The sequence below is a fragment of the Lynx rufus genome, unplaced genomic scaffold (assembly GCF_022079265.1).
Source record: "Lynx rufus isolate CCGP_SWC_20201006 ecotype Redwood Valley unplaced genomic scaffold, mLynRuf1.p SCAF_8, whole genome shotgun sequence".
In the NCBI taxonomy this organism is placed as follows: domain Eukaryota; kingdom Metazoa; phylum Chordata; class Mammalia; order Carnivora; family Felidae; genus Lynx; species Lynx rufus.
This window is the reverse complement of record NW_025814896.1, coordinates 90,276,123-90,303,395: the sequence shown is the minus strand read 5'-3', so window position 1 is coordinate 90,303,395 and position 27,273 is coordinate 90,276,123. Positions and strand designations below refer to the sequence as shown.

At 37.6% G+C, this 27,273-nt stretch overlaps 1 protein-coding gene across 1 annotated transcript in view; it reads right to left on the bottom strand.

Annotated features, from left to right (window-relative positions):
* The window catches only part of ALMS1 (ALMS1 centrosome and basal body associated protein), a 224,317-nt gene that overhangs the window by 46,137 nt on the left and 150,907 nt on the right, over window positions 1-27,273 (bottom strand). Inside the window, exon 15 of the mRNA XM_047067804.1 lies at window positions 23,712-23,882. Coding sequence (XP_046923760.1) covers window positions 23,712-23,882 — 171 coding nt within the window. The remainder of the gene's footprint in view (window positions 1-23,711; window positions 23,883-27,273) is intronic.

The following is a 27,273-nucleotide window of genomic DNA, read 5'->3' as shown; positions in this document are numbered from 1 at the left end:
GCTCAACATCACTCACTAATCTTATCAAGGAAATGCAAATTAAAACCACAATGAATTATCATCTACATCTGTCAAGATGGCTATTATCAAAAAAACCCAAAAAACAAATGTTGGTGAGAATGCAAAATGTTGTAGCTGCTGTGGAAAACAGTACGAAGGTTCCTAAAAAAATTCAAATTAGAACTACCATACGGTTCAGCAATCCCAGTTATGGGTATTTATCCAAAAGAATTGAAATGAAGATCTCAAAGGAATATTAGCACTCCTAAGTTCACTGCAGCACTATTCACAACAATCAAAATGTAGAAGCAAACTAAATATCCACCAACATATCGAAGAATAAAGAAAATACGGTATATCCATAAAAAGAAGGAAATTCTGCTATATGTGACATAATGGATGAACCTTGAGGACATTATGTTAAGTGAAATAACATGGATTTCACTTTTATGAGAGATATAAAATAGTCAAATTCACAGAATCAAAGAATGGAATAGTGGCTGCCAGGGGATTGGGGGGAAGGGTAGGAAATGGGGAGTTACTAATCAATGGGCATAGAGTTTCAGTCAAAGCAAGATGAGTAAGTTCTAGAGACCTGCTGTGTAACATTGCACCTATAGTCAACAATATACTGTACAGTTAAAATTTTGTTAAGAGGGTAGATCTCATGTTCAGTGTTCTTTCCATGATAAAATTATGGGAAAGAAGGAAGGAAGGAAGGAAGGAAGGAAGGAAGGAAGGAAGGAAGGAAGGAAGGGGAAGGAAAGAGAAGGAAGGAAAGGGAAAGGAAAGGAAAGGAAAGGAAAGGAAAGGAAAGGAAAGGAAAGGAGAGGAGGTAGGAATTTGAGGACAAATTATGTGAAGGCTAGAACACTAGGCTAAGGACTTTAAAATTTATTCTTAATGGAAATTAAGCACCAGTATACCATTTGAGCAGAGGAAAAACAAGATTATGGCTATACTTCAGGAAGGATACCATAGCAACAGGATAAAAGCAGCAAAATGTCAAAGGGCTAATGAGAGTACATTAAAAAATAAAGCAAAAGCAAAAGAATGAGGAAATAGATAACATTACTGGAAAATGTATTTGTTTTCCAATATCAGTATTTTCAAACAACGCAGTCCCACTGACTTGGGGCTGAAGTAAAATACATGGTAAAGAGTAGAAAATGAGCAAGCTGAATCCGTTGAGTATAAAGAGCTCTATGAGCAATGAGACTACACAACCCTATCTCATGGTACTTCATTGAGTAAATGTCAAATCAGTTGAGATGGATGTCTATTCTAATACATTAGTTTTACACACAGCATTTGTAAAATTCTCCCCAAATATATCAAAGTATATTAAACTATGATTTACTACTTTTAAAAATTAAAGTTAAATATGCTCATTGTAAAATATTCAAATAATGTAGAGAATTTAAGGCGAAAAAGTCTCCCTGCCATCCCTCAACCCCTAAACCACTTTCTAATAATAACAACTATTAACCAGGTTTTATATACCCATTTAGATAAAATGCTGCCAAGTGCTGCAAAAATATTTGTTCAATGAAAAAAATATTTTATGCATATGTAAACGTTTTATATTTACTGATTTGATATATAATTTAACTACATGTTTAGGTTGTTTCCAAATGTTTACTCTCCTGACGAATGCTGCAGTGGATATCTGTGCGCGCGTGTGTGTGTGTGTGTGTGTGTGCATGTGAGATTTTATGTCTGATACAACTTTATGTGTATAACTCCTGCAAGTGGAAATGCTGGATGAAAGAAACATTTATTTCAATTTTAGTCCATGTTGAGAGTTTAGATAAAGGGGTCCAAAATATTGCTGCTTCAGCATCCATTTTGTGTAGGCAAGCGGATTGCAGGGGCCTTGAACTAACACTAGCCCCTCCTTCGAATGCATGCCCTAGAGAACAGCACGCAGAATCTTAAGTATTTAAGTTCCTTATATGACCTCCCCAAAAGTCCTTGTGATACACAGTCTCCCCACCTCTTAGGGCCTTACCCTTTGTGCACCGCTTACACAAGACCCTCGCCAAGCTTACCAAAATACTGCCCTTTCTGGTTTTGAATTCACCAGTTCACCCTTATCTTGGGAACCAATCCACCTATAGACCCTAATAAAGGCATGTACCCCAGGTTTTGCCATTCTCTTGCCCCGTGTGTCCCCTCAAAGCATGCTGTGTACCTCCTCCAGGACCTGTGAGTAATACAGTTCTCTATATCAATTTCCCTTGTACTCTTTTGTTGAGCCATTGGACATCCCAGAGCTCTACTTAACAAATGTTAATAAAGTCACAACGGTTAGACATTGTCAAATTGCTCTATTCTTTAAAAATGTTGCAATAAATTTGCACTTCTAACAATAGTATTATGAAGATGTATGTACATTTCCCCATATCTCAACAATACTTTTTTTTTTTAAGTTTATTTATTTATTTTGAGAGACAGAGAGAGCGCATGTAAGTAGGGGAGGGGCAGAGAGAGGGAGAGAGAATCCCAAGCAGGCTTGGGATCCTAAGTTCCAACAATATTTTTATAATCAGCATCAAATCTTTTCATCTGTGCTATTCTAAAGGGCTTAAAAAATTTGTGTTTTAGGGGTGCCTGGGTGGCTCAATTGGCTAAGAGTCTGACTCTTGATTTCGGTTCAGGTCATGATCTCATGTTTAGTGGGATTGAGCCCCACATAGGGCTCTGCGCTGACAGGGTGGAGCCTACTAGGGATTCTGTCTCTTCCTCTCTCTCTGCCCCTCCCCCCCAATTTCTCTCTCTCAAAATGAATATTAAAAAAAAATCTGTGGTTTACTATATTTCTTTAATTATGAAAAAGGCTAAGTATTGTTTCATATCTTTCATGGCCATGTGTATTTCTTTTACCATAAAATTCCTGCTCATGTTCTTTGTTTTTCTATTAGACTGTCTGATTTATAAAAAAGCTCTTTGCATATTAAGAAAATTAGCCCCCTTTTCTCAAGTTTATCTGTTTAAAATTGTTTTCCTACTTTGCATTTATAAATTGACTTTGCATATAGTATTTTTCTACCATGCAGAAATTTAAAATATGTAGACAAATTTATCAAATATTTGCTTTTAGGACTTTTAGATTTTGTCACCTTACTTTATAAGAAATAATAATCCACACCTTCATCCAGAACTTTTATGATCTCATGCTCTCTTTTATTACTTACATCTCTGAAATATACGAGTCTCGGTAACAGGGGTAAGGAGAAATCTTCCCCCACACGTCCCCAAACGCTAGCTAAGCATCTTGGTATAATGTGTTGAATAATCCATCTATTCCAAACTGATGTGAAATGGCACTTTTAAAACAGTAGATTCTCACTGTATTTATTTCCATTGAGGTACCCACTCTCAGTCTCTTGACCCAATAGCATCCTTTTTTTTTAAATTTTTTTTTTAATGTTTATTCATTTCTGAAGGACAGAGAGAGCACAAGCAGGGGTGGGGCAGAGAGAGAGGGGGACACAGAATCTGAAGCAGGATCCAGGCTCTGAGCTGTCAGCACAGAGCCCAACGTGGGGCTTGAACTCACGAGCTGCAAGATCATGACCTGAGCAGAAGTCAGATGCTTAACTGACTTAGCCCCCCACGCGCCCCCCACAATAGCATCCTTTTAATGGTTACTGCTATATAGTTTATTTTAATACCTTGTATAGCTAAATCCTACACCATCTCCATCATCTTTTTCAGACCCTTTCTGGTAAAGAGAAAATTTTATTATTATTTTGTAAAATTTATATTTACAAATATATTTTGTAATGTATTTATATCATAATATTTATATATTATTAATATTATAAATAATATATTATTATTTATATTATTTTGTAGAAAAGAAAATTCCAATCCTACCAAAAGGCAGCAAAATAGAATAAACTTCCATACATTTCTGGTAGGTTCACCAATTGTTAACATTTTGCTACACTGGCTTATCTCTCTATCACAACCTGCAAGCATATGCATATTACTTACATTTTATCTGAACCATCAGAGAATAAGTTATAAATATCATGTCCTTTCATCCTGGGATACTATAGTGTATATACCCTAAAAGGAAAGGCATTCTCTTACGTACCATGGTATAATTATCAAATACATTTAATTTAACATTGATATGATACTAATGTGAAGATTATGTTCAAATTTCAGCAACTTTCCCAAAATTGTCCTTTATAGTAATTTTTCCCCCGGGGTTACAGTCCAATCTAGAATCATGACTGCATTTAGCTGCCATGCCTCATTAGTCTCCTTTGATCTAGAATAGTTCCTCAGCTTTTGTCTTTTATGACACCTACGTTAAAAAAAAAAAATTAATGTTTATTTCTGAGAGAGAGAGGGAGAGTGAGTGCAAGTAGGGGAGGCGCAGAGAGAGAGGGAGACACAGAATCTGAAGCAGGCCCCAGGCTCCCAGTTGTCAGCACAGAGCCCGACGTGGGGCTTGAACTCACGAACTGCAAGATCATGACCTGAGCCAAAGTCAGACACTTAACCGACCGAGCCACCCAGGACCCCTGGCCTTGACAGTTTCGAGAAGTACCAATCAAATATTTTGCAGAATGTTGTTCATTTGTTTTTCTCATGAATAGACTGTGTTACAGGTTTGGGGGAGGAAGACTTTAAAGTGCCATTCTCATTACATATTAAGGGTACATACCGTCAGCATGACTTATCACTGTTGGTGTGGACTTTGACCACCTGGTTGAGGTAGTGTTTTCGTCAGGGTTCTTCACTGTAAACTTACTCTCTTTTTTCTTCCCATATTAAACTCTTTGGAAGGAAGTTATTATGTGCAATCCATTCTTAAAGACTAGGGAATTATGTTCTACCTCCTTAAGGGTAAAGTGTCTACATACTCCATACATACTCAGACATTTGGGATTCTGCACAGAACTGTCTATTTGCTCCCATTTATTTATTCAGTCATTTATTTATATCATTATGGATCCATGAATGTTTATTCTTTGGTTATAATTCAATACTACTATATTACTCAAATTGCTGGAACTTTGGTCACTAGGAGCTCTTTTACTTAGTTCTTGTGTCCCTTTGACATACTCTCCATCACTTTAAGGTTTTCTCCTTACTTTCTAGCACTATAAGATGCTCCAGGCTCATCTTCTGTATTTCCTGTTCCAATCGTAGAATCAGCCATTTTTCCAAAAAGCCCTGAAAAATTGTCTTTGTGGGTCTCATTTTTGCTTGTTACTTCTATTTTTTATACTTTTTCACTCATGGTGTCTATGAGTTTGGCATTTGGGGGCATATTCTGAGGTCTGGGTTGAAATTCCTTTAAAGAGATGTGCATTTGCGTCAGCCTGGCATGAGCTGGCATGAGTTGGCACTACTTGGGCCATTAAAAAAAATTTTTTTAAGTGTTTATTTTTGAGAGAAAGAGACAGAGTGTGAGCTGGGGAGGGGCAGAAAGAGAGGGAGACACAGAATCTGAAACAGGCTCTAGGCTCTGAGCTGTTAGCACAGAGCCCAACACGGGGCTCAAACCCATGAACTGTGGATCATGACCTGAGCTGAAGTCAGACACTTAACCAACTGAGCCACCCAGGTGCCCCTTTTACTAGGGCCATTTTAAATAAAATTCTGGGTTGCAGAATTTTCAGATACACATGTAGTTTACTGCACTGATAAACTGTACCAGTGCAAACTTCACAACTATAAACCTATGTGAGAGCTGCTCTGTAGTTACAAATTCTGAGGATGAATTTGTTACTGCCTTCTTTCCCCAGACCTGCTACTGAGGTTAAGACAGGCAAGTTTCCTTGCTTTACTCTTCTGGATGGATGTGTTTATTTCTTATTATTCTTTTACTAGATTGCAGCCTACTGGAAACCCAGCTTTAAGCAGGACTTTTTCACTATGGGTGTGCCCTAAGTTCTATATTTTGGTCACAACTTCACGTAGACCTTAAAAATAAATCTCAGATCTATAGACTTCAGTGAAACCCTTAGGGTGACAATCTGTGTTAGTGTTTAATTATGCCTAGGGTGGGTTCCTGCCTTCACTTTATTTTTTGGGACCTGAAGATACTTAAATGTTATGTCAACTCTTAAGTTTCAGAAGATAGTTTTGATATTTTTATCTAGCATTTTAGTTATTTTCTTCAAGGGAGTTTTTCAGGATAGCTAATCCACCACCTTTCCAGGTATAGATATATAGAAAACAAAAAGCAAAATGGAAGATATAAATCAACTATATCAATAACAAATATGGATTAAGCAATTCAATAAAAAGGTAGAGACTGTTATTTTTTTAAACATGATCCAATTATAAGCTGTCTACAAGACACATATTTTATTAAAAAAATTTTTTTTTAAATGTTTATTCAGTTTTGAGAGACACAGTGTGAGTGGGGGAGAGGCAGAGAGAGGGAGACACAGAACCCGAAGCAGGCTCCAGGCTCCCAACTGTTAGCACAGAGCCTGACACGGGGCTTGAACCCACAAACCAAGAGATCATGACCTAAGCTGAAGTCGGACGCTTAACTGACTGAGCAACCAAGGCACCCCAAGACACATATTTTACATATAAAGATACAAATAGATTGAAAACATAAGGATGGAAAAACATGTATCATGTAAACAGCAATGATGAGAAAGCTGAAGTGGCTATATTAATATCATAAAAAACAGATTCTAAAATAAAAAATGTTCCTACAGATAAAGAGGGATATTTCATAATGAAATAAGGTCATGTGTGAGGAAAATGTAAGAATTATAAACACGTATCAAAAAAAAAAAAGAATTATAAACACGTATCTACTATGATTAGAGAGCAGTAAAATACAGGAAGCAAAAACTAACAAAAAGGAGGAAGAGACAATGAAAGAAAAAAAGTTGGAGACCTCAATATGGCATTTTAAAAAATGGATAAAACAACTAGACAGAAAAGTAACAAGGAAACAGAAGACTTGAACAACACTATAAACCAACTAGACCTAATACTTATCTATAGAACATTCTACCTAACAAGAGCAAAATGTACATTCCTCTAAAGTGCATATGGAATGTTCGCCAGGACAGACCACATGCTAGGCCACATAACAAACCTCAGTAAACTTAAAAGGATAGAAATAATACAAAGTACGTTCTCCAACCACAGTAGAATGAAATCTGAAATCAACAGGAGAATGAGACTTGGGAAGCTCAAATATGCTGAAATTAAACAAAACATTCCTAAATAACCTATGCGGAAAAAAACCCGAGAAATCAGAAAATACTTTTAATATTTCTCTGATGATGAGTATGAGTATCTTTTCATGTGTCTGTTAGTCATCTGGATGTCTTCTTTGGAAAAGTGTCTATTCATGTCTTCTGCCTACTTCTTCACTGGATTATTTGTTTTTTTTGGGTATTGAGTTTGGTAAGTTCTTTATAGATTCTGGATAATAATCCCTTATACGATATGTCATTTGCAACTATCTTCTCCCATTCCAGTGGTTGCCTTTTAGTTTTGTTGATTGTTTCCTTCACTGTGCAGAAGCTTCAATCACACTGAGAAACTACCTCACACCTGTCAGAATGGCTAAAACAAACAACTCAGGAAACAATAAATGTTGGCCAGGATGTGGAGGAAGGGGGACATTTTTGCACTGTTGGTGGGAACGCAAACTGGTGCAGCCATTCTGAATAACAGTAGAAAGGTTCCTACCAAATTAAAAATAGAGCTACCCTATGACCCAGCAATTGCACTATTAGGTATTTATCCAAAGGATACAAAAATGCTGATTCAAAGGGGCACATGCACTCCAATGTTTACAGCAGTGCTATCAACAATAGCCAAATTATGGAAAGAGCTCAATGTCCATCAGCTGATGAATGGATAAAGAAGATATGACATATTATACAATGGAACATTACTTGGTGATCAAAAAGACTGAAATCTTGCCATTTACAACAATGTGGATGGAACTATAATGTATCACGCTAAGAAAAATAAGTCAGAGAAAAACATCATATGATTTCATTCATACGTGAAATTTGAGAAACTCAACAGATGAACAGAGGGGAAGGGAAGGAAAGATAAGATAAAAACAGGGAGCCAACCATAAGAGACCCCTAAATACAGAGAACTGAACGTTGCTGGAGGGGAGGTTCATGGGGGGATGAGCTAAACGGGTGATAGGCGTTAAGGAGGGCGCATGATGGGATAAGCACTGGGTGTTATATGGAAGCGAAGAATCACTGGGTTCTACTTGTGAAACCAATACTACACTGTATGTTAACTGATATTTAAAAATACAAACATACATACATACACACATACAAAAAATAAAATGGGATCCAAAAAAAGGAAAATATTTTTATAAGTGACAAAAACTTATGGTATACAGCCAAATGTTAAGAGGAAAATTTATACTTATAAGTACCTGTATAAAGAAAGTAGAAAGATCTCAAGTAAAAAACCCTAAACTTTCACCATAAGCATTGGAAAAAGAGCAAATTAAAACTAACGCAAACAGAAAGAGGAAATTATAAAGATCAGAGTGGAAACTAATCAAAAAGAAAATAAAAAAGGAAAAAATAATTGAAACCAAAGGTTGGTTCTCACAAAAGATCAGTAGCAACAAAAAATATCAACAAAATAGATAAACTTTAGCTAGTTTAAGCAAGAAAAAAACTGAGAAGACTCACATCAAAAATTAAAGAAAAAAACTTTACTACCAATCTATTACTAATAAATTTATTTTATTTGAAGAAATAAAAAGGATTATAAAGGAATACTATGAACTATGTATACCAACAAATTAAATAACTTAAATGAAATGGACAAATTCCTAGAAAGTCATAAACCACTAAAAACGACTCAAAAAGTAATAGACAATTTGAACAGACCAAAAGCAAGTGAGGAGTTTGAGTTAATAATAATAAAAAAATTACCTACAAAGTAAAGTCCAGACACAGACGGCTTCATCCTTGAATTCTACCAAATATTTAAAGTTTTAACACTAATTTTTCACAAGTTCTTCCAAAAAATAAAGAGAAGGGGACACTTGCCAATTCATTGTATGAGGCTAGTGTCACCGTAATAATAAAACCCAACAAAGACATCACAAGAAAACTACAGATCAGTATCTCTTATGAATATAGACACAAAAAGCCTCCACAAAATACCAGCAAACTAAAATCTAGCAATATATAAAAAATATTATACACCTTCACCAAGTGAGATTTATTCCACAAATACAAGGTTGGTTCAACATCCAAAAATCAAAAGAATAAAAAGCAAAACTCACTTCTTCATCACAAAAGACACAGAAAAAGCATGTGACAACACCCAACCCTTTTCTTGATAAAAATGCCCAACAAACTAGGAATAGAGGGGAACTTCCTCAATCTGATAAAGAGCATCTATGGAAAACGCACAGCTAAAATCATACTCAATATTTAAAGACAGGATGACGGCACCCTAGACAGGAACATAAGGATGTCTACTATGCCACTTCTATTTAACATAGTGCTGGAGGTACTAGTCAGAGTAATTAGGAGAGGTGTGGGGAGGACATGCAGATTGCAAAGGAAGTAGTAAAACTACATTTGCAGATGACAAGATCTTGCATCTAGAAAGTCCTACGGAATACATAAAAAATTTTACATTAGAACTACTAGGGGCACCTGACTTTAGCTCAGGTCATGATCTCATGGTTTATGAGTCTGAGCTTCTCATTGGGCTTGCTGTTGTCAGTGCAGAGCCTACTTCGGATCTTCTGTTCTCTCTCTGCTCCTCTCCCACTAGTGAATGCTATCTCTCTCTCAAAAATAAATAAGCAATAAAAAAGTTTTATATTAGAACTACTAAATGAGTTCAGCATGGCTGTGGGATAAAAAGTAAATATAAAAAATCGATTCTATTGTTGCACATTTACAATTAATAAACAAAAAACAAATTAAGAAAACAATTCTATTGCAATAGCATCAAACAAAATTAAAATATTCAGGAATAAACTTAATGAAAAAGAGCAAACACGTATTCTTAAAACTATAAAATATTGTGGACAGAAATTAAATAAAATCTAAATAAGTGGGAAATATCCCATTTTTATGGATTGGAAGGCTTAACATTGTTTAAAAGGCAATTGTTCCCAGCAATCCAGGCCTTCGTACGGAAGGTAGAAAGGTCTCAGATATACAACCTAACCCTACATCTTAAAGAGCTAGAAAAAAGAACAGCAAATAAAACCCAAAACCAGTAGAAAACGGGAAAAAATAAGGATTAGAGCAGAAATTAATGCTATCGAAACCAAAAAACTGGTAGAATAGATCAATGAAACCAGAAGCTGGTTCTTTGAAATAATTAACAAAATTGATAAACCACTAGCCAGTTTGATCAAAACGAAAAAGGAAAGGACCCAAATAAATAAAATCAAGAATGAAAGAGGAGAGATCACAACCAACACAGCAGAAATAAAAACAATAATAAGAGAACATTATGAGCAATTATACGCAAAAAAAAAAAAAATGGGCAATCAATCTGGAAGAAATGGACAAATTCCTAGAAGCATATAAACTACCAAAACTGAAACAGGAAGAAACAGATAATTTGAACAGACCCATAATCAGTAAAGAAATCAAATTAGTAATCAAAAATCTCCCAAAAAACAAGAGCCCAGGGCCAGACGGCTTTCCAGGGGAATTCTACCAAACATTTAAAGAAGAGTTAACACCTATTCTCTTGAAGCTGTTCCAAAAAACAGAAATCGAAGGAACACTTCCAAACTCTATGAAGCCAGCATTACCTTGATTCCAAAACCAGACAAAGACCCCACTAAAAAGGAGAACTATAGACCAATTTCCCTGATGAACATGGATGCAAAAAATCCTCAACAAGATATTAGCCAACTGGTTCCAACACTACATTAAAAAAATCATTCACCACGACCAAGTGGGATTTATACTGGGATGCAAGCCTGACTCAATATCTGCAAAACAATTAAGGTGATTCATCACATCAATAAAAGAAAGGATAAGAACCTTATGATGCTCTCAATAGATACAAAGAAAGCATCTGACAAAATACAGCATCCTTTCTTGATAAAAACCCTCAAGAAATTAGGGATAGGAAGATCATACCTCGAGATCACAAAAGCCAGATATGAACGACCCAACGCTAATATCATCCTCAATGGGGAAAAACTGAGAGCTTTCCCCCTAAGGTCAGGAACTAGACATGGATGTCCACTCTCGCCACTGTTATTCAACATAGTATTGGAAGTCTTAGCCTCTGCAATCAGACAACACAAAGAAATAAAAGGCAACCAAATCAGCCAGGAGGAGGTCAAACTTTCACTCTTAGCAGATGACATGATACTCTAGGTGGAAAACCCAAAAGATTCCATCAAAAAACTGCTAGAACTGATTCATGAATTCAGCAAAGTTTCAGGATATAAAATCAATGCACAGAAATAGTTGCATTCCTATTCACCAACAATGAAGCAACAGAAAGAGAAATCAAGGAATTGAATCCCATTTACATTGCACCCAAAACCATAAAATACCTAGGAATAAATCAAACCAAAGAGGTGAAAAATCTATACACTGAAAACTATAGAAAGCTTATGAAAAAAATTGAAGAAGACACAAAAAAACGGAAAATGATCCCATGCTCCTGGATAGGAAGAACAAATATTTTTAAAACGTCAATACTACCGAAAGCAATCTACATATTCAATGCAATCCCTAACAAAATAATACCAGCATTCTTCACAGAGCTAGAACAAATAATCCTAAAATTTGTATGGAACCAGAAAAGACCCCAAATAGCCAAAGCAATCTTAGAAAAGAAAACCAAAGCTGGAGGTATCACAATCGTGGACTTTAAGCTGTATTATAAAGCTGTAATCATCAAGACAGTATGGTATTGGCACAAGAACACACACTCAGATCAATGGAACAGAATAGAGAACCCAGAAATGGACCCACAAACGTATAGCCAACTAATCTTTGACAAAGCAGGAAAGAATATCCAATGGAATAAAGACAGTCTCTTCAGCAGGTGGTGCTGGGAAAACTGGAGAGCGACATGCAAAAGAATGAACCTGGACCACCTTCTTACACCATACACAAAAATAAACTCAAAATGGATGAAAGACCTAAATGTGAGACAGGAAGCCACCAAAATCCTCGAGGAGAAAGCAGGCAAAAACCTCTTTGACCTTGGCCACAGCAACTTCTTACTCAACACGTCTCCGGAGGCAAGGGAAACAAAAGCAAAAATGAAATATTGGGACCTCATCAAAAAAAATCTTCTGCACAGCAAAGGAAACAATTAGCACAACTAAAAGACAACTGATGGAATGGGAGAAGATAGTTGCAAATGACATATCCAATAAAGGTTAGAATCCAAAATCTATAAAGAACTTTTCAAACTCAACACCCCCCAAAAAACAAATAATCCAAGTGGAGAAATGGGCAAGACATGAATAGACACATCTCCAAAGAAGACATCCACATGGCCAACCAACACATGAAAAAATGCTCAACATCACTCATTATCAGGGAAATACAAATCAAAACCACAATGAGGCACCACCTCACCCCTGTCAGAATGGCTAACATTAACAACTCAGGCAACAAAAGGTGTTGGTGAGGATGCAGAGAAAGAGGATCTCTTTTGCACTGCTGGTGGGAATGCAAACTGATGCAGCCACTCTGGAAAACAGTATGGAGGTTCCTCACAAAATTAAAAATAGAACTACCCTACAACCCAGCAATTGCACTACTAGGTATTTATCCAAGGGATACAGGTGTGCTGTTTCGAAGGGGCACATGCACCCCAATGTTTATAGCAGCAATATCAACAATAGCCGAAGTATGGAAAGAGACCAAATGTTCCATCAATGAATGAATGGATAAAGATGATATGGTGTATATATATATATATATATATATATATATATATATATATATATATACACAAAGGAGTATTACTCGGCAATCAAAAAGAATGAAATGTTGCCATTTGCAACTATGTGAGTGGAACTAGAGAGTATTATGCTAAGCGAAATTAGTCAGTCAGAGAAAGACAAATATCATATGACTTCACTCATATGAGAACTTTAAGATACAAAACAGCTGAACATAAGGGAGGGGAAGCAAAAATAATATAAAAACAGGGAGGGGAACAAAACATAAAACATTCTTAAATATGGAGAACAACAGAGGGTTACTGGAGGGGTTGTGGGAGGGGGAATAGGCTAAATGGGTGAGGGACATTAAGGAATCTACTTCTGAAGTCGTTGTTGCACTATACGCTAAGTAACTTGGATGTAGATTAAAAAATAAAAAATAAATAAAAAAAATAATTAAAAAAAACAGAAAGCAATAGTTCCCAAAATGACCACAGATTCAATACAATCCATACCAGAATCCTAGCTGATTTCTTTATAGAAATTGCCAAGCTGATTCCAAAATTCATATGGAACTAAAACAGCCAACACAATTCTGAAAAGACAAAGTTGGAGGACTCAAACTTCCCAATTTCAAAACTTAATTACAAAGCTATAGTTATCACCACTGTGTGGCACTGACACAGGGAGAGACATAAAGATCAATGGAATAGAATTGAGAGCCCAGAAAAATATCCAGGCATCTATGGTCAACTGATTTTTGATAAGGGTGCCAAGCCCACTTAATGAAGAAAGAAGAAGTCGTTTTAACAAATGGTGGTGGGACAACTGTAGAGTCACATGGAAAAGAATGAAGTTGGACCCTTATCTCACACCATATACAAAAATTAACTCAAAATGGATCAAAGACATAAAAGTAAAACTAAAACTACAAAACCTTTAGAAGAAAACGTAAGGATAAATCTTCATGACCTTGGATTTGGCAAAGGATGGTTAGGTATGCCACCAAGAATGTGAGCAACAAAAGACAAAAGAGATAGACTTCATCAAAATTAAGAACTTTTCCACTTTAAGGGATATCATCAAGTGAAAAGACAACCCACAAAATGGGAGAACATATTTGCAAGTCAAAATTTTGATAGAAAAAAATGTGCCTAAAACACATAAATAAATCTTAGAACTCAATAAAAAGAGAAATAACCCAAATAAAAACCACACCAAGTTCTGAATAAATATTTCTCCAAATAAGATGTACAACTTGTCAATGACCACACAAAAAGATGTTCAACATCCTTAGTCAAGAGGGAAATGCAAATCAAAAGCAAAATGAGAAACCAGTTTATACCCACTAGAATGGGTATAATCAAAAAGTGAGATAATAAGAAGTGTTGTTGAGAAACTGGAATCCTCATACACTGCTGGTGGGAATGTAAAGTAATGCAGCAACTTTGGCATATAGTCTGAGAATTCCTTAAATGATTAAATATAAAGTTATCACATGACCCAGTAATTCTACTCCTAGGTATATACTCAAGAGAAATGAAAACATATATCCATACAAAAACTTGTACATAAATATTTGTATAGAAGCATTATTCATAACAGCCAAAGAGTAGAAACAACCCAAATGTCCATCAATGGGCAAGTGGATAAACAAAATGTGGAAGATTGAGGGAAGATGGCAGCATAGAAGGATGCTGGGCTCACCGCGTCTTGCTGATCACTTAGATTCCACCTACACCTGCCTAAATAACCCAGAAAACCGCCAAAAGACTAGCAGAACGGATTCTCTGGAGGCAAGCGCAGACGAGAGGCCCACGGAAGAGGGTAGGAAGGGCGGAGAGACGGTGCGCGTAACATGGACTGGCGGGCGGGAGGGAGCCCAGGGTGGAGGGGCAGCTCGTTGGCCAAGCAGAGACCCCGAGTCTGGCTTGCAAAAGCGGAGGGGCCGGACGGAGTGTGTTCTGACAGCAAGCGGGACTTAACATCTGGAAGGTTATAAGTTAATAGCTCTGCTTAGAGAGCGGGAAGGCTGGAGGACAACAGGAGGGAGAGTTGTTGAGCCCTGGACGACAGAGCTCAGCTTGGCGGGAAACAAAGGCGCTTGCCAGCGCCATCTCCCTTGCCCATCCCCCAGCCAAAATCCCAAAGGGAACCAGTTCCTGCCAGGGAACTTGCTTGCACCGCGCAAACACCCAACGCTGTGCTTCTGCGGATCCATCCCTCCGGTGGCGGGTCTGACTCCCTCCAGTGCCAGAGGGCCCCTCCTGAAGCAGATCACCGAAGCATAAGCGAGTTGAGCCTACCCCTCCCGCCCCTGTGCATCTTGCCGATCCACTCCAGCTAATATGCCAGATCCCCAGCACCACAAGCCTGGCAGTGTGCAAGTAGCCCAGACGGGCCATGCCACCCCACAGCGAATCCCGCCCCTAGGAGAGGGGAAGAGAAGGCACACACCAGTCTGACTGTGGCCCCAGCGGTGGGCTGGGGGCAGACATCAGGTCTGACTGCAGCCCCGCCCACCAATGCGAGTTATTCAAGACAGCACAGGGGAAGTGCCCTGCAGTTCTGCACCACTCCAGGGACTATCAAAAATGATGAAACGTAAGAATTCCCCTCAAAAGAATCTCCAGGAAATAACAAGAGCTAATGAACTGATCAAAAAGGATTTGAACAATATAACAGAAAGTGAATTTAGAATAATAGTCATAAAATTAATCGCAGGGCTTAAAACAGTATAGTAGGACAGCAGAGAATCTACTGCTACAGAGATCAAGGGACTAAGGAACAGTCAGGAGGAGCTAAAAAAATGCTATAAACGAGCTGCAAAATAAAATGGAAACAACCACGGCTTGGACTGAAGAGGCAGAGAAGAGAATAGGTGAACTAGAAGATAAAGTTATGGAAAAAGAGGAAGCTGAGAAAAAGAGAGATAAAAAAATCCAGGAGTATGAGGCGACTATTAGAGAACTAAGTGATGCACTAAAGAGAAATAATCTATGCATAATTGGTATTCCAGAGGAGGAAGAGAGAGGGAAAGGTGCTGAAGGTGTACTTGAAGAAATAATAGCTGAGAACTTCCCTGATCTGGGGAAGGAAAAAGGCATTGAAATCCAAGAGGCACAGAGAACTCCCTTCAGACGTAACTTGAATCGATCTGCACAACATATCATAGTGAAACTGGCAAAATACAAGGATAAAGAGAAAATTCTGAAAGCAGCTAGGGATAAACGTGCTCTAACATATAAAGGGAGACCTATAAGACTCGTGACCGATCTCTCTTCTGAAACTTGGCAGGCCAAAAAGGAATGGCAGGAAATCTTCAATGTGATGAACAGAAAAAATATGCAGCCGAGAATCCTTTATCCAGCAAGTCTGTCATTTAGAATAGAAGGAGAGATAAAGGTCTTCCCAAACAAAAAAAACTGAAGGAATTCGTCACCACTAAACCAGCCCTACAAGAGATCCTAAGGGGATCCTGTGAGATAAAGTACCAGAGACATCGCTCCAAGCATAAAACCTACAGACATCACAACAACTCTAAACCTGTATCTTTCTATAATAACACTGAACATAAATGGACTAAATGCACCAACCCAAAGACATAGGGTATCAGAATGGATAAAAAAACAAGACCCATCTATTTGCTGATTACAAGAGACTCATTTTAGACCTGAGGACACCTTCAGATTGAAAGTGAGGGGATGGAGAACTATTTATCATGCTACTGGAAGTCAAAAGAAAGCTGGAGTAGCCATACTTATATCAGACAAACTAGACTTCAAATTAAAGGTTGTAACAAGAGATGAAGAAGGGCATTATATAATAATTACAGGGTCTATCCATCAGGAAGAGCTAACAATTATAAATGTCTATGCACCGAATACGGGAGACCCCAAATATATAAAACAATTACTCACAAACATAAGCAACCTTATTGATAAGAATGTGGTAACTGCAGGGGACTTTAACACTCCACTTACAGAAATGGATAGATCATCTAGACACATGGTCAGTAAAGAAACAAGGGCCCTGAATGATACATTGGATTAGATGGACTTGACAGATATATTTAGAACTCTGCATCCCAAAGCAACAGAATATACTTTCTTTTCGAGTGCACATGGAACCTTCTCCAAGATAGATCGCATACTGGGTCACAAAACAGCCCTTCATAAGTATACAAGAATTGAGATCATACCATGCATACTTTCAGACCACAATGCTATGAAGCTTGAAATCAACCACAGGAAAAAGTCTGGAAAACCTCCAAAAGCATGGAGGTTAAAGAACACCCTACTAAAGAATGAGTGGGTCAACCAGGCAATTAGAGAAGAAATTAAAAAATATATGGAAACAAATGAAAATGAAAATAAAACAATCCAAAGGCTTTGGGATGCAGAGAAGGCAGTCCTGAGAGGAAAATACATTGCAATCCAGGCCTATCTCAACAAACAAGAAAAATCCCAAATACAAAATCTAACAGCATACCTAAAGGAAATAGAAGCAGAACAGCAAAGACAACCTAAACCCAGAAGAAGAAGAGAAATAATAAAGATCAGAGCAGAAATAAACAATATAGAATCTAAAAAAACTGTAGAGCAGACCAACGAAACCAAGAGTTGGTTTGTTGAAAAAATAAAATTGATAAACCTCTAGCCAGGTTTCTCAAAAAGAAAAGGGAGATGACCCAAACGGATAAAATCATGAATGAAAATGGAATTATTACAACCAATCCCTCAGAGATACAAACAATTATCAGGGAATACTATGAAAAACTATATGCCAACAAACTGGACAACCTGGAAGAAATGGACAAATTCCTAAATACCCACACACTTCCAAAACTCAAACAGGAGGAAATAGAAAACTTGAACAGACCCATAACCAGCGAAGAAATTGAATCAGATATCAAAACTCTCCCAACAAACAAGAGTCCAGGACCAGATGGCTTCCCAGGGGAGTTCTACCAGACGTTTAAAGCAGAGATAATACCTATCCTTCTCAAGCTATTCCAAAAAATAGAAAGGGAAGGAAAACTTCCAGACTCATTCTATGAAGCCAGTGTTACTTTGATTCCTAAACCAGACAGAGACCCAGCAAAAAAAGAGAACTACAGGCCAGTATCCCTGATGAATATGGATGCAAAAATTCTCAATAAGATACTAGCAAATCGAATTCAACAGCATATAAAAAGAATTATTCACCATGATCAAGTGGGATTCATTCCTGGGATGCAGGGCTGGTTCAACATTCGCAAATCAATCAACGTGATACATCACATGAATAAAAGAAAAGATAAGAACCATATGATCCTGTCAATTGATGCAGAAAAGGCACTTGACAAAATTCAGCAACTTTCTTAATAAAAACCCTTGAGAAAGTCAGGATAGAAGGAACATACTTAAACATCATAAAAGCCATTTATCAAAAGCCCACAGCTAACATCATCCTCAATGGGGAAAAACTGAGAGCTTTCCCCCTGAGATCAGGAACACGACAGGGATGTCCACTCTCACCACTGTTGTTTAACATAGTGTTGGAAGTGCTAGCATTAGCAATCAGACAACAAAAGGAAATCAAAGGCATCAAAATTGGCAAAGATGAAGTCAAGCTTTCACTTTTTGCAGATGACGTGATCTTATACATGCAAAACCCGATAGACTCCATCAAAAGTCTGCTAAAACTGATACATGAATTTAGCAAAGTTGCAGGATACAAAATTAATGTACAGAAATCAGTTGTACTCTTATACACTAATAATGAAGCAATAGAAAGACAAAGAAACTGATCCCATTCACAACTGCACCAAGAAGCATAAAATACCTAGGAATAAACCTAACCAAAGATGTAAAAGATCTGTATGCTGAAAACTATAGAAAGCTTATGAAGGAAATTGAAGAAGATTTAAAGAAATGGAAAGACATTCCCTGCTCATGGATTGGAAGAATAAATATTGTCAAAATGTCAGTACTGCCCAAAGCTATCTACACATTCAATCGAATCCCAATCAAAATTGCACCAGCATTCTTCTCGAAACTAGAACAAGCAATCCTAAAATTCATATGGAACCACAAAAGGCCCCAAATAGCCAAAGTAATTTTGAAGAAGACCAAAGCAGGAGGCATCACAATCCCAGACTTTAGCCTCTGCTACAAAGCTGTAATCATCAAGACAGCATGGTATTGGCACAAACACAGACACATAGACCAATGGAATAGAATAGAAACCCCTGAACTAGACCCACAAAAGGATGGCCAACTAATCTTTGACAAAGCAGGAAAGAATATCCAATGGAAAAAAAGACAGTCTCTTTAACAAATGGTGCTGGGAGAACTGGACAGCAACGTGCAGAAGATTGAAACTAGATCACTTTCTCACACCATTCACAAAAATAAATTCAAAATGGATAAAGGACCTGAATGTGAGACAGGAAACCATCAAAACCGTAGAGGACAAAGCAGGAGAAAACCTCTCTGACCTCAGCTGTAGCAATTTCTTACTTAACACATCCCCAAAGGCAAGGGAATTAAAAGCAAAAATGAACTACTGGGACCTTATGAAGATAAAAAGCTTCTGCACAGCAAAGGAAACAACCAACACAACTAAAAGGCAACCAACAGAATGGGAAAAGATATTTGCAAATGACATATCGAACAAAGGGCTAGTATCCAAAATCTATAAAGAGCTCACCAAACTCCACACCCGAAAAACAAACAACCCAGTGAAGAAATGGGCAGAAAACATGAATAGACACTTCTCTAAAGAAGACATCCGGATGGCCAAAAGGCACATGAAAAGATGCTCAATGTCGCTCCTCATCAGGGAAATACAAATCAAAACCACACTCAGATATATCACCTCACGACAGTCAGAGTGGCCAAAATAAACAAATCAGGAGACTATAGATGCTAGAGAGGATGTGGAGAAATGGGAACCCTCTTGCACTGTTGGTGGGAACGCAAATTAGTGCAGCCACTCTGTAAAACAGTGTGGAGGTTCCTCAAAAAATTAAAAATAGATCTATCCTATGGCCCAGCAATAGCACTGCTAGGAATTTACCCAAGGGATACAGGAGTACTGATGCATAGGGGCACTTGTACCCCAGTGTTTATAGTAGCACTCTCAACAATAGCCAAATTATGAAAAGAGCCTAAATGTCCATCAACTGATGAATGGATAAAGAAATTGTGGCTTATATACCCAATGGAGTACTACGTGGCAATGAGAAAGAATGAAATATGGCCCTTTGTAGCAACGTGGATGGAACTGGAGAGTGTTATGCTAAGTGAAATAAGTCATACAGAGAAAGACAGATACCACATGTTTTCACTCTTATGTGGATCCTGAGAAACTTAACAGAAACCCATGGGGGAGGGGAAGGAAAAAAAAAAAAAAGGTTAGAGTGGGAGAGAGCCAAAGCATAAGAGACTCTTAAAAACTGAGAACAAACTGAGGGTTGATGGGGGGTGGGAGGGAGGGGAGAGTGGGTGATGGGTATTGAGGAGGGCACCTTTTGGGATGAGCACTGGGTGTTGTATGGAAACCAATTTGACAATAAATTTCATATACTGAAAAAAAACAAAAACAAAAACAAAAAGTGGCATATACATACAATGGAATATTATTCAGCCACTAAAATGGATAAATTTTTGATACATTTTATTACTTATATGAAACTAAAAACACCAGCTAAGCTTTACATGATTCCATAATAACTAATTATTGTATTAAGGTCCAGAATAGAAAAATCTACAGAGACAAAGTAGATCAGTGGTAGGTGATGAGGAGGTAGAGGGATGATAGCTAAGAGTATAGGATTTGTTCCTGAGGTGATGAAAACATTCTAAAATCAACTGTGTTGATGGCTGCACATTCCTAAGAATAGGGAAAAACCACTGAACTGCATACTTTAAATGGGTGAACCGTACCATATGTGCATTATATGTCAATAAAGCTCTTTATAAATGTTCTATGGGCACTTGAAAAGTTTTAAAGTTTTTTTAAGGCATAGAAACATTTCTACATATCTATGATCAACCTCATTATTTGCATTATTCCAGGATGTATTTTCAACTATGCTTTTTATAAATAATTTCATTTCTATGATCTCGCATGAGCCAAGCATGTATATTCAACTTCTCTACTGCTATTCTGTATTGTCCATTTCTCCTTGAAGGTTCTCTAGAGTTTTCTGCTAGTGTATGGTCTGTTCTGCATTCCTCCCATCACCAAGCAAAATTCCTTTTCCCCAGTTAAGCATCTTTTTCTCATGTCACATATATTTTCATGCTAATTCATGGTTAAAGAGTTATGTGTAATAGCCTCTTTGTGGATTGCAAATCAGTACAAAAATACTCCTCCTTAAGAGAGGGAGGGAGGCAAACCATAAGAGACTCTTAAATACAGAGAACAAACTGAGGGTTGATTGGGGGTGCAGGGGAGAGGGAAAATAGGTGATGGGTATTGAGGAGGGCACTTGGTAGAATGAGCACTGGGTGTTGTATGTAAGCGATGAATCACGGGAATCCACCCCCAAAACCAAGAACACACCATATACACTCTATGTTAGCCAACTTGACAATAAATTATATCAAAAAAAATATTCCTCCTTAATTCCTGCAACAGTCTGGGTGTTGTCTATATTAATATCATGTCTCCATATTTCTTTTTAATATGTATCTAGTTTTCCTTTATTTTCAACCATTCTGTGTCATTTTATTTTCAATGTGTATGCTATATAGCATGGACCTCAGCTTGTTTTTTAACCTAATTTGAGAAGTTTTTTTTTTTAATAGATCAATTTATCCCATAAATGTTTATATTGTCTTATATATGTCTTCCATTATCGATTTTATGGTATTTTCTTTTGTTACAAACTTACTTTTTTCTTTTTTCCTCCCTTTATTTTCCTGTTACTCTTAGCATTTTTCTAAATAGTTTGGATGTTTTGTAGTTTGATTTTAACTCGTTTAGAAGTAACTTTTGTAATTTTAAATACTGTAACTTATAAAGCTTATGAAAGAAACTGAAGCACAAAGAAATGGAAAAACATTTTATGCTCATGGATTGGAAGAATACATATTGTTAAAATGTCGATACCACCCAAAGCAATCTACACATTCAATCCCTATCACAATAACACCAGCATTCTTCATAGCTTGAACAAACAATTCTAAAATTTGTATAGAACCAAAACAGACCCCAAATAGCCAAGTAATGTTGAAAAAGAAAACCAAAGCTGGAAGCATCACAATTCTGGACATTAGCCTATATTACGAAGCTGTAATCATCAAAAAATGACACAGAGATCAATGGAACAAAATAGAGAACCCAGAAATGGACCTACAAATGCATGGCCAACTAATTTTTGACAAAGCAGGAAAGAATATCCAATGGAAAAAATACAGTCTCTTTAGCAAATGGTTTGGGAAAACTAGACAGCAATGTGCAGAAGAATGAACCTGGACCACTTTCTTACACCATAGACAAAAATAACTCAAAATGGATAAAAGACCTAAATGTAAGATAGGAAACCATCAAAACCCTACAGGAGAAAACAGGGAACAGCCTCACTGACCTAGGACGCAGCAACTTCTTACTTGACATGTCTCCCGAGGCAAGGCAAACAAAAGCAAACATGAACTACTGGGACCTCATCAAGATAAAAAGCTTCGGGGCGCCTGGGTGGCGCAGTCGGTTAAGCGTCCGACTTCAGCCAGGTCACGATCTCGCGGTCCGGGAGTTCGAGCCCCGCGTCAGGCTCTGGGCTGATGGCTCAGAGCCTGGAGCCTGTTTCCGATTCTGTGTCTCCCTCTCTCTCTGCCCCTCCCCCGTTCATGCTCTGTCTCTCTCTGTCCCAAAAATAGAAATTAACGTTGAAAAAAAAATATTAAAAAAAAAAAGATAAAAAGCTGCTGCACAGTGAAGGAAATAATCAGCAAAACTAAAAGGCAACCAACGAAATAGGAAATGATATTTGCAAATAAGATTTCGGATAAAAGTTAGCATCCAAAATCTATAAAGAACTTATGTCCTGTATATTCTTTTATGTTAGAAATAGGGGGCCATGGGTAAAAAAAATAAGATAAAAAAGAGAGGAAGGCACACCCTAAGAGACTCTTTAATACAGAGAACAAACTGGGGGTTGCTGGAGGGGATATGGATGGCAGGCTGAGCTAAATGGGTGACGGACATTGAGGAGGGCACTTGTTGGGATGAGCACTAGGAGTTATATTTCAGTGAGGAGTCACTGGGTTCTACTCCTAAAACCAACACTGTATGTTAACTAACTTGAATTAAAAAAAACAAAACCAACAACAACAAAGAAAAAGAAGTAGGGGGGCATGGGTAAACATAAATCTGATCCTGGCTCTTTTTTACTGTAATTTTTTAAAAGTTTGTATTGAGGCTCTTTCCATCTTTATCACAGTCTTCTGGAATGCCTTCAGATTTTAGGTTTTCCCTACTTCAGTAATGAGACATGATCCTTGATTTCTAGTACTATCAGCCTTAAAGTATTTGTTTGTGATCCTGTTTCTAAGTTCACAACATCTTTTCCCAATGGTAACAATTATCTTACAAATCAATATATACATCTAACACACATAGCACTGATGTGATTTTCATGAGAAAGCCAAAAAAAAAAAGAAAAAAGAAAAAAGAAAAATGGATCTCTATTTAAATCATGAGGCAATATTATCAGAATAAAATGGAAACACACAGACACAGGCTCTGTCTCTCTCTCATTCTCTGTCACTCCTCCTCGTCCTCCCCGCCAACTCCCAATCCCTAATCCGCAACTCCCCTGCCCCAATCCCATTACCTGCAATATCTATCTGCAAGGATTCTTGATCTTCTGTCCAGGCTTCCTTAGGAACTGTCCTCTTACTATGGATCTCCTCATTCTGTTTAATGGCTTCAGTGTCTGGTGGACTTTCAATCTTTATGTTTTGTAGTCGAGCTGAGGGCTCTGCAGCAGCAGCACCACTAGAACCTAAGAGAGGTAAATTAACACAGTATCCAGACCCGGAAGTTGACAAAAAATATTTTTAAATGCCTCTCAAGCATCTAATATGTGAAAGGCACTGTTACTGATATTTTAGAAAAAAATAAAGAGACCATTTAGAAATGTGTTTAGAAACTCTTAATCCAGGGGCGCCTGGGTGGCTCAGTCGGTTGAGCATCCGACTTCGGCTCAGGTCATGATCTTACGGTTCGTGAGTTCGAGCCCCGCGTCGGGCTCTGTGCTGACAGCTCAGAGCCTGGAGCCCATTTCAGATTCTGTGTCTCCCTCTCTCTCTGCCCCTCCCCTGTTCATGCTCTGTCTCTCTCTGTCTCAAAAATAAATAAACATTAAAAAAAAAAAATTAAAAAAAAAAAAGAAACTCTTAATCCAAATTGGAGTTTAAAAATGTACAAAAACAACTGTCATACAAAATAAGAGAATTATAGCATAAGAGAAAGACAGATAAAGAAATATATGTACTCAAAGGAAGAGAAACTACCTCTAGCTAGGAGGATCACGAAAGAACTCTAAAATAAAATACTGATTTGGGAATGTGTTAGAATACACATTGAGATAGAAAAAGAAAGGCATTTTAGGCAAAGGTAACTACATATAAAAACAATAAAGTCAGGAAAGCAATTGAACATCTAAGAAATAGAGCAAGTATATGGTTTATTTGAGTATACAATTTATAAAGAAAAGAGGTGTCTGAAAAGTTGTTTGGTAGTTGATTATACTGTTCTGAAAGACTGTGGTAAAAGGGTTTAGATTTTACTCTTAAGGACAATGAAAACTTTTTGATTATGAGATTAACGTGATCTATTTCTGGAACATTCATTTAGCAACAGCAAAAAGGGGGGTAAAATTTTGAAGCGTTGCCCAGAACACAACATAACTTGTGAAGAAAAGCAATACACAAAAAGAGAAGTGGCTAATTATGCTCCAAAATGTTTCTATTTACAGTCGTGGCAGAGACTACCAGCTGTCCTCTGAAATCCATTTTCCTTTCCTCCAAAATAAATCGCTGACAACAGAGTGGCAAGGCTCGGTGGATCTTGTGTCCTTCATATTCCTCCCAGTGAGTGCCTTCATGAGCACAAAATCCATCTGCAGCCATATACTGGTTTAGAATCGGAGGCAGAAGCAATTGCAGGCAACCAGTGTCCCTAGTCCTGTCCCTAGGTTACTAAAGAGCAGCCCTAGCCATCAGCCCTTGGAAACAATTCTGAAAAGGAACTGGCATCAAAACAGAAAAACAATGGGCTTTGGAAGATTTTGATTTGGCCGCCTGCTGGGTAAAAGAAACTTTCCCTAAATGTTTATTTGGGGAAAGAAAAAGCAAGTTTATCCTGGCTCTTGAAGTATTATTTAAAGCTCAACTGAAGAAGTAAGAGGTAAGCATCAGTTGAGAAGTACAAATCCAATCCCACCTTAGATATCCAAGTATTTTCAGACTATATGATTACTCCCATGATGCCACCAGAATTTACCTAATTCTAGAATATGTACCCCTTGGACTTGTCTATGGAGAACCTCACGAACTGTCAGTCTGATGAGCAGAGGACTGCAACTCTTAGACCACAGGATTCGCAAATGCCCTGTCTTACCATAGTTTAAAGAGAGTTTTCATGGAGACATTAAACCAGAGAACCTGCTCCTTAAATGAACTGAGAATTTAAGATTACGGTATATTACGGTATATGGCCTCATCCTCCAGAACCACCCACTGCGGCACCATGGACTACTTGCCCCCTGAGATGATTAAAGGCTGAATGCATGCTGAGAAGGTGAATCTCTGGAGCCCTGGGGTTCCTTGCTATAAATTTCTAGTTGGGAAGCCTCCTGCTGAGACAAACACATACCAAGAGATCTATAAAAAAACAACAACCCGTGAGCTGAATTCACATTCCCTGACTTTGTACCAGGGGGAGTCAGGGACTTCTTTTCTAGGCAGCTAAAGCATAACCCTAGCCATAGCCTGATTCTCAAAAAAGTACCTGAACACTCCTGGATCACAGCAAATTCATCAAAACCATCTAGTAGCCAAAAAAAGCAAAGATTCAACTTTGAATCTTTCCATCTTAAGAACCTTACAGGGAAGAGTGCCTGAGTGGCTCAGCCGGTAGAACATGTGACTCTTGATTTCAGGTTTGTAAATTCAAGCCCCACACTGGGTGTAGAGATTACTTTAAAAAAAAAAAAAAAAAAAAAAAGGAACCTCTCAGGGAGAGAAATCCCTATGATGCCAGGGCTGCTGTAGAATCTGTCAAGAACCAGCTACTGACATTCATCTTATTGCTGACTGCCTGCCTCCAATCTAGAGCATTACAGATTTTTTTTTTTTTTTTTTTTGCTGAGCAGGTAGTACTTTGGTCTCCTATTCAGAAAGTTTTACTTCAGTAAAGATGACACTCTGAAATGAAAGAAGCCACAAGACCTGTGCTAACTTCACTGGTTTCATAATATGGGGGCAAGGTTGAATTGCAGCTACCCCACAGCCTGTTTTGAGTAAGGCATCCTTGTGGAAGATGAAGTCAGGGTCTGGCTATGGGAAAGTGACCGCTTTGTTCTTATGTGATCACTTAAAGAGCTGTGCAATAACCTTCCAAGTACCTGAGAGGCTGTGTGTATCTTACTGGGTGGCCAAGTCTGGAAAAGCTTCAGAATGAACATGTGATTCTTTTTTTAAAATGCTAAAATGAAGATTTTTGTTTTTGTTTTTGTTTTTAAAAATAGAAACTTGGTTTAATTGGGCATATGGTTACCAGAATAAAGATTATATTTCCCAGCCACCCTGGCAACACAGCTTGATGTGAGCGTGTGACTAAGTCTGACCAATAGAATGGAAGGGGAATGGTACATGTAACTTTTGAGAAATATTTAAAAGAAGGAATGTATTTTTTTCTTTTCGTTTCTTCCTTTCTGTTTTCTGTTGGCTGGAATATGGGCCTGATGGCTACCATATGAGAATGGAGGCTAAAAGTGTTGGAACAACAGGAGAGACAGAGCTTTGTTCCTTGATACAGTGGAGTACCAGGTCATCCATGGATGTCTATATCTGGATGTTTACAAGAAAGAGAAAAAATTCCCTGTGTTCTTTTAAGCCAATGCTATTTTGTTTTTGTTTTCATCTCTCAGAGCCAAAATGAATCCTAACTTAAACACACTATTATTGGCATTTTTAATTAGCATAATCCCATTGAACTAAATTAACAGGATAGGTAGTTAGAAGTAAACAAGCTGAATTCCTAAAGAATAAAAGGCTTATGTACAACAATGGTATTAGAGAGTGAGCATCTCCTAGAACTAATTTTTTTTTTATCAGTAAAGTTTTTAAAAGTCCATTAAGTGAATTTCTGGCAATGAGATTAACTTGTGT